Raw genomic sequence first — 9,218 nt, 5'->3', positions numbered from 1 at the left:
TAGGGTGCATGATAACCAATACACTTAGATGCATCTAATGGTAATTTTTCATGGTGCACCCATACACCACTTATATAAGTGGTCCTTTAGAGAATTCACTATATATATATATATATATATATATATATATATATATATATATATATATATATATATATATATATATATATATATATATATATATATATATATATATATATATATATATATATATATATATATATGAGAATTGATCAAATGGTTTCAAGAGTAATTTATGATAAAGTTATTTCAATAAATAACTCATGTTATATGTTAAATTTTAACAATTCAATTATTAAACTAAAAGTACTTAATGTATAGATCAAATTTACAAATTTTTAAAAAAAATTTGAAAATCATATGATACTTCATTATGTAGATTATAATTAATGTATAAAATACTTTTATAATTATCCATCAATTTGAATTAACAAAATGAAGTATTAAATAATTTTTAATTTTTTAAAAATGTAAATTTGATCTATACATTAAGAAATTTTAATTTAACAATTGGATCATTGAAATTTAACATAAAATAAGAGTGAGTAATTTTATCATAAGTTATTGTGTGAGTCATTTGATCCCTTCTCTCTATATATAGGAGGGATTCACTAACTCCAAGAGTAAGTCTAATTAGACTTACTTTATTTAATAATCCATGTTCTACATTAAATTTTAACAATTCAACCATTGAATTAATTTTTTTTTAATGCATATATTAAGTCTATAAATTTTAAAAAAATTTAAAAATTATTTGATACTTTGTTTAATTAATTCAAATTGACATATAAAATATTTTCATGATTATTTATCAATTTGAATTAATAAAAGGAAGTATTAAATAAATTTTAAGTCTACTTAGACTTATTCTGCTCAACAACTCATGTTCTATATTAAATTTCAATGATTTAGCCATTGAATTTAAAGTTTTTAATGCATAGATCAAATCTGCAAATTTTTAAAAAATTTAAAAATTATTTGATACTTCGTTTCATTATTTCAAATTGATGGATAACATATTTTTATGATTATAGGTCAATTAACACTTATTATTCAAAATATACTTAGTTATAAACAATTGAATATCAACATGAAAAATAATTGAATATAATAAAAAATAATATTTTATTATGCTTTTAAAATTTATCTTGTATTTTAATTAATTATTATTAATAATATCAGTTTAATTATTGAACATTAAACTAATGTCTTGAGCAATTAAATATTAAATTTGGTTTTTAAAAACACTTTATTTTAAAAAGAAAAATTAAAAACTTTCTTCTTATATCTCAAACTTCACAAAGTAACATTTATCTCAATCATTTAAAATATAAATAAATTAGAAACTGGTGTTTTTCTTTTTAAATGAATAACTTCTTTACAAACTGATGCTATAATGTAGAGAGAACTACACGAGAAAGAATTTACGCCTAAAATTTTGGTACATGTACATAAGAATTTCCGCCACACAACACAACACAACATAATAAGGACTCAAAAAAATATCGTTCGTATATAAGAATTAAGACATTTCCGATCTTAACCCGACCGCTAAGTAAAGTATCGAAAAAAAAAAAAATATTGACACATAAAAAAGCTAGAAAAGAATAAGTAAAACTGACACCATCACTCAGTGCAAGAACAAAGAAAATCGCATAGGAAGAGCAGGAAAGAACACGTCGAAGCAGAAGAAGACATGGCGTTGCAGTGGTTGATTCTTACCTACGTTGTTGCAGCTGAGGCTGCCGTGGCCATTCTGCTGACCCTTCCCACACCCAAACTCCTGAGGAACCGCTTCGCCTCTCTCGTTTCACTCATTCTTCAACCCGCGCTTTTCATTGTCCCCTTTGCGGGGTTTCACCTTTTAGGTACTGTTTTTTTTTTTTAATCTCTTTCCCTCAATTCAATTGGGTCTCTTCCATTTTATCTTCCAACAACTGGGTTTGCCTCAAAACTTTCCTTTTTTCACTTCTTGATTGGTGGGTTGGTGGTTCTCAATTTGACTCAGTTCATGCAATTGCCTTTTGTTTTGGGGTTTATGGATCCTGGGCAGTGAAAATTTTGAATCTTTCTCATCTGGGTGTCTCTTGGGTAGTGCAAATGCCTTTTATTTCAATTTGTTGCAATTTTCACCTCTTGGGTAGTTAACATTTTTAATCTTTCTCACTTTTCTCTTTGGGGTGGGTTTTGTTGGTAGTTAGATCGGGAGCTTGAAAAAAGGCTTAGAAGAGGTTTTTTTTTTTTAAAAAAAATTAATTTTTTATTTTTTATTTTTATTTTTAATGGATGTCTTGTGTGCTATTAGTTTCTGTTTCTGTGGAGATCCATTTGGGTGATTGTATTTGTATGGGATCTAGTGTATTTTTTTTTCTTTTTCTGAATTTGGATCTGTGGTTGTTTTTATGTAGATATTTACTGGAAGAATGAGCACCGGCTGATGTGTACCTCCGAAGTTTGTACTGCTGCAGAGAGAGATCGATATGAGAAATCTGTAAGTATTTTCTGTGGATGTCAAGATGGCTTAATTAGGGAGTTCATGTTTTGCGTTAGAAATTGTGGTCACTTAGTGTGTTTATATAGTTTTTGATTGTTTTGGTTGATACTGAGAAGGACCATTTCATGATTTGAGGGATACTAGTTTCAAATTTGGAACAATCGTGTGAATATTGGATGAAAATATAATTTTTGAAGCAATTCGCAATAAAGGTTTGTGCAACATGATTCGCATAGTTTGCATGTCGCTAGTATGACGCACCATGGGTTGTAGTATAAAGACAATATTTAACTATCAGATGCTTGGCATTGTTTCAAAGAACTTTTATTATTCTAAATGTTACAAAGTGAAAACAGAAAGCGCCTAGAATCAATTGTTGAGGGTGTTGGAACCCTCTGTATGGATTATCCCCTGTCATTTTTTCCCCTTCAGTTTTACATCTTAGTTACCTATTATTATTATCCTCTTCAATCTTCTTTTCATTCTTGGTCTCACTCTTACCCTCTTTGATTCTTCTATTTTAAATTTCTAGTCCTTTTTGATTATGTACTGCATTGCCTAAGAATCAAAGTTTCAGTATGTTCTTTTCAACGTCCTTACATCTCGTGTTTTTTTGGTCTTGTTTATTTCACATTGTTAGCTCCACGGATTATCCTTTGGTAACACAAATGTCTCCTGTTGCACTTTTTGATTTCCCTTCGCTTTGCCTGAACACTCTAGGGGCACACATTCTTCAATTGCTTTACCATTTTAAATTTAAGCTGTTAGTGGCTAATACCAAAAAATTGCACACTCAAACTTTGTGTTCTTCCTTTTTAATTTAATATATGTTTATTCAATTTTACGTTGTTAAGTGTACAAAATTTAGTTTTAAGTTTTATTAACCTTGACATCATACACATTCTTGATCAGTCTTGGTTTCTAAATTACAAATTTCAATTACATTATCTAGTAGATTATATTGCATATGGAAGGGGTTTTCCTTGTGGGTAGGTTCTGAAAATTGCTTTTGATGTATGCAATCATATCATGATTGAATATTTGAAATCAGTTTTAATCTTCTTTTTTTCTTTTTTTTTTTTACTCATGCAACGATTTCACTTTGATGGAAAACATAATCACGTATCATTTGTGAAAGCTTCGTATACACTATGCCCACTTCATAAATAAATTTCTTCTTGTGATATTGTTGTTTTGTTGATTATTTTGGAGGTTCCTCCTTTACACCTTAGAAGTATGTCCTTGAATGAATGAATCTTTAGGCTCCTTTCTCCTTTTCAATATGAGAAAGGAGGAGGGAGAAATGAATGGAGGGATTCAGAATACAAATTAGTTTGTGGTCTGAGTTGAAAAATATTAAAATTATTACATTATTGAGCAAAAGAATTATAAATGCTCTTTTTTATTTTTGCAGATAATAATGATTTTAGGGTTTAGAAACTGAACATATAAGCTGAGCTTTTCCCAGCATTTAGCTAGTGTGATTTCTCTTCAGGCTGAGGACTTGTCTGGCCATGTTTGTTAACAAGTATGAGCCAATAGGATGTTGCTTTGTTTACCATGTAGAATCTAAAGAAACTGAGAGAGAGAGAGGTATGTAGTAATATCATTCTGTATTATGGTTTTTCTGATCTCAACAAAGGAAGAGATCAGTTTATATAGTTTACAGAAAGAGTACAAGAGAAGCTACAGATCCTGCTGATGTGGCACCAGACGATCAGCTAACAGAACAGTGAGAACACATAACAAGCAAAGTAACAAACTCTGCTGACATGTAATAGTAAGAACTTTTAAAATAAATACTAACAGTCGTGTGTCTAAATCAGCTGATACATTGAAAGGATAATCAAGTAAACTTAGCATATTAAAACACACTCATTGACACTCATTGAAAGGATAAAATTTTACTATCTTAATTAAATTGAAAATTTATTGCTTTTTATTCCATTCTTATGATACAATCATCAAATGCAGTAATAGATGATAGCTTTTATTATTAAAAAATTCATCAAGGGATTGAAGTTTGCTATTCTTGAATGGAACAACATTTTTATTAGAAAAAAAAAATAATGGATAAGGTTGGTTTTCTCAAAATGAAATTATCAAATACTTTTGTGATTTAAAAAATTATGTTTCTTGAGAATGGCTATTTTAAGCAATGTGTTAAAACCGGTGTTGTTAAATGGCGATTATGGCCGCGTCATGGCGATATGGCGGCGGCGGCCGCGTTCCGTTATGGCCATTTGGCCTCTGTATGGCGCGGGTCCGCCATTTTGCATATAGCAGCTGTTATGGTGGTAACGACGTGGTGGTTTATGGCGGTCATGGCGCCTGTTTTGGGCTTTTATTCCATTATTCTGGGTTTGGGCTCGAGTTTTTTTTGGGTTTGGGCGTTCCATTTTTTTTTTTCCATTTTCCTGAATAGGTTCGCTGAAAAACCCTAACCCTAAAGTTTTGAAACACTGTCTCCTCCGTGTAACGTCAACGATGCACCTCCTCCGACGAGTTCTGTTGCCGCCGCCTCCAACACGACCACCACGCATGTGTGATTCTGCTCCGCTTCTTCTCTCTCCGTGCGCGATTCTCTCCTTCTCCCTCCGCGTGAGATTCTGCTCTGCTCCTTCTCCTTCCGCGTGCGATTCTCTCCTTCTCCCTCCGTGTGCGATTCTCTCCTTCTCCCTCCGCGCCCGATTCTGCACCTTCTCCCTCCCTCACAAAAGGAGAGGGGCAAGTAGGAACATCTACTAATCCTTCTAAAAAAGCCAAAGGAGTGGCTTCAAAGAACAAGGGGAAAAAGGGTTGAAGAAGTTGAGGCATCAGAAGATTTTAGCAGTGAGGAGGAGGAACTAGTGCCAAATGCTAATTTCATACATTCAGATGGAGAAGAAGCTGAAGGATTTTTAAATGAGCAACATCATCATGTGGAAATTAATTATGCAGACATTGATGAGGATGAGGAGGATTAAACAAAAAATAGTTTTAGGAATTGTCATTGTGTTTTGCTATTTTTTAACATTGTTTCTTTGTTTTGATGGCTATTTAATCCTTTTGTTAGTTAGGAATTTATGTCTTTTTATGATGACTATCACTAGATTATGAATGCCATGAACTTTAGATTGTTATATTGTTGGTTTTAATAAATGTGTTTGTTATTTTTCTGTTTTTGCATCATATTATATATATATATATATATATATTTTGTCCACCATGATGTCTGTCATAGACCGCCATGGCGTCTGCCATGGCAGTATGGCACTTAAAGGTCCTTGCCGCTATCCACCGTATAACCTTACTAACAACTTTGGTTAAAACTGCACCAAACCAGCTGACAGATTACAAATTGGCTGTGTTGGTTTGAATATTATCTCATTCAATAAAAATTTAACTGGTTGAACCAATGAAATCATAGCTTGATGGTTAGGTTCAATTTTTATAACATTAGTTTTAAGGTTCCTACCTATAGTTATTAAACTCAGATTGACTAGGTCAAAGAATTAGATCAATGGGTCATTGGTTCGTTTGATGTGATGACTAATGATTCATTGATCAATCCACATATATATAATAAAATATATACATACATAGTTAATACAATAAAAAGTTACGTAGAAATTGGGACATGTGCCAATTACATGTTCAAAACATAAGTTGGTTAGCTAAACCTGAATATTGACTCATCTTTATAATGACAAAACAAGCTTTACCAAATTCCAGAGTCCAGAAATCTCTGAAGTATAGTAGGAATTGTTAGTGTTTTAATGTACAACATGTCATCTTATTAACTGAAGATTAAGCGAAGAAGAATGTCATGTAATCTTGGTTTGGTGGTAATGTGATTCAGAATGCAGAAGACAAGTTGAGATATAGCAATATATATATATTCCATGACATATGCAAAGTAAATTAAATGAGTATATATTGTGAGCCACTATGTGAAGATTAACTTTTTATATCCCCAGTATGCTATTTGTCATTGACTTTAGGATCACAATCTGAATCTCTACTTCTAATACCATCTTAAATTATTACTATCAGCACTCTTGTAAGGTTGTGAGATTGTGAACTGTGATGTGAGTAGATTAAAGTTTTGCTTGATACCAATGCATGCCTTAGTTTTTAAGGGAAAAAATACAGAATATTTTTTCTTATTGGGCCAACGTATGTTTTCTATATTGTTTGAACACCAGTATTCTTGGATGAGATGTTTCTGGTCATGATTTCAATAACATGATAAAGTCTCATATGTGATTTCTTCCATCTCTTACATATAATTGTCATGTTGTAGATATGTTAGGCACATAAAATATAGCTAATGATGATTTGGAAATGCTTTTTTATTAAGCTTTCAGCCTCTTCTTTCCCAAATGATTCTTGACCTTTGAAATTTATTTAGCATACACCTGACTATTGGTTTGAAATTTGAATTTTGTGGTTTGGGTTCTTTTGTCTAAGTTGGACTAACAACATCAGGCTGCATGACTTATGCACGAGCTCCCTTTAGTTCTACTTTATTTGAAAACACGCATTGATCATTTATTGGTGTTACTCAGATATACAAAGCTCAGAGGAATGTTATACTGTGTGTTGCAGCATGTCTTCTCTACTGGTAAAGTAACAACTTTAAATTGGAATCTCTGTTCTTTGGTAATAGAATGAACTTAGCCCTAACAAAAAATGGCTTAAATTATATATGTTTATTCCCTCAAATATGAGGTAAATTTGTTAGTAGTCCGTCAAATTTAAAATTGAATTATTTAGTCCTGTAATTTGAAAAAAAAAAAAAAGTCTTCTTCTCAAATATTATTTGTGAAGAATTTGTCAAATAAATCTCACCTATTATTGAATTTGTTTGCACAAAATTCACTTTCTAATATGTTTGTTAGTAAAACATGAAGTTAAATTCATCTAATACTACATATTTATCTCAATCTGTCACGATCAATAATGTTGTTGGTGGTTGTGAAAACAAGAATATTTATAATTTTAGAGACTAAAAAGATCAATTTTCATTGAGAAACCAAAACAAATTTTCTTTAAATTTAAGAGACTAAAAACATATTTAAGTTAAAAAAATTACAAGTACTTATAAGAGAAGAAACTACTAAGATAAAATGATTTGATTTTATGTCATGGGAAAATTTTAATTCATTGTTTTATTTATTTAATTTTTCTATAGAAAAGTTTATCCAAATAGAAGCTTAGTTATCTGTTTTGCATTATAACTCAACATTGACGACTGCATATGGATGTGGTGACAGGTCTATCAGCCGTATTTGCAAGTATCAGAAGGATATCCAGAGTCTGGAGGAAGTGGAGAAGAGATACAATGACAAGTCCCAGTAGCTTCTGTTTTTAGTTAAAAATCCCATACTATCATGGTTAGTGGAGCAGAGCCTCGAGGCAACTTTAGTTGAGTCTAGTATGGACATGCCAACATGATGTACCGAATTATAGTGTGTGATATACTCAGTCATGTGATTCAGCTCTACATTTCAAATTCCAATCTTTTTTCTATTCTGCTGTTTCTTGACTTTTATGTTGTTTAATGGCTAGTTTAGCCTAATCAGTGAAATATTTTACTTTTAGCTTCTTTTTTTTTTTTTACTTACCAACTTTTATTATAAAAAAAGGCCAAACCAACCAACCAACCGAGTTAGGTTCTTGATAATATTTTCCTAAATTAAAACAACTGAGTTATTAACAATATTTAGCTGCATTTGGAGAGTCATGTCTAGATAGACTCACGTTTAATTTTCGCTAGAAGGCAAAAGCTACTGTCAATAACTTTTGGTTTCACATCTTTTACGTGAGTCTAAGAGCATTCTATGCTGAATCAAACACGTAAAAGTTGTTACTATGTTGACATGATTAATTAATTGTTCATTTTGCACCAAGAACAGTGTTAACAACACAAGCTTTTAACATACCTATTTTTATTGCTAAAATTTAATGAAAGTTATAAAATTAGGAGAGTTATTAAAAAATCATTTTATAAATGCGATTTCTAGAATGCTTTAAATTCTTTTTCTCAAAATTTTATATCAAATTGTAACCCTAGAAAATAGTGAAAGTGGCAGTCAATTAAATCATCAAATAAAAGGTAGCACGCGTGGTTGAAAATCTGGTAAATGAAGTTGTAGAGAGTGATAGAACAAACTAAACGGCAATTTTTTCAAACGTGTCGGTGGAATATTTTCAACTGTGGACTTTATCTTATTAGGCCTGCAAAACCTAATGAGGTGTAATGGTTACTTTATTCATAAGCAAGTTTTATTTTCTAAGTCATACGCGTACTAGTTTCATTGAACAATATATTTAATGCAATACGTTTCGCTGTCTAAATTTAAATTATAAAGTTAATCTGATTATTCAAATTCATATTTTATGTTGCATTCAGGAATTTCTACATGGTTGATGTAATTTTGTGTTCTAGAGCATCTCTGGGTGGGGTTTCACTGCCTATTCTACAGTCTGAATTCAAACAAATGTTCCCATTTGTACATTATTTCTGTGTTTCCACCAAAATTTGCTTTTATACCTTGGTGCCATCTTTTGTTACATCACATGATTCACATTCTCAATCCTCCAAAGTCTTGTGAATAGTAAAAATGTTTTCAAATTAAGTAGTACTATCCACACTAGTCTTGGCCTTACAACTAAGCCAACTCCTGCATTCTTGTGCTTAATTATTTAGGATTAATAA

General features: G+C 31.2%; 1 protein-coding gene across 1 annotated transcript; it reads left to right on the top strand.

The window, feature by feature from the left end:
* Positions 1–1,589: 1,589 nt before the first annotated feature.
* Positions 1,590–8,100, top strand: LOC109787748 (B-cell receptor-associated-like protein). Its single transcript, XM_020346308.3, has 4 exons — positions 1,590–1,889; positions 2,430–2,512; positions 7,066–7,121; positions 7,774–8,100. Exons 1-4 carry the CDS (start codon positions 1,718–1,720, stop codon positions 7,856–7,858), a joined length of 396 nt encoding a protein of 131 aa, XP_020201897.1. The 5' UTR covers positions 1,590–1,717; the 3' UTR covers positions 7,859–8,100.
* Positions 8,101–9,218: the final 1,118 nt, after the last annotated feature.

The sequence above is a fragment of the Cajanus cajan genome, chromosome 1, assembly GCF_000230855.2.
Source record: "Cajanus cajan strain Asha chromosome 1, NIPB_CcT2T_4, whole genome shotgun sequence".
NCBI classification, from domain to species: Eukaryota; Viridiplantae; Streptophyta; class Magnoliopsida; order Fabales; family Fabaceae; genus Cajanus; species Cajanus cajan.
The sequence above is the reverse complement of the archived record's forward strand: the minus strand, read 5'-3'. Positions and strand labels throughout refer to the sequence as shown.

Bases quoted from the DNA above. Each gene is read 5' to 3' on its own strand.
- LOC109787748 (XM_020346308.3), top strand. From the start codon at position 1,718: ATGGCGTTGCAGTGGTTGATTCTTACCTACGTTGTTGCAGCTGAGGCT. The intron at 2,513-7,065 runs GTAAGTATTTTC...GGTGTTACTCAG, and splicing joins GAGATCGATATGAGAAATCT to ATATACAAAGCTCAGAGGAA. The intron at 7,122-7,773 runs GTAAAGTAACAA...ATGTGGTGACAG, and splicing joins GCAGCATGTCTTCTCTACTG to GTCTATCAGCCGTATTTGCA.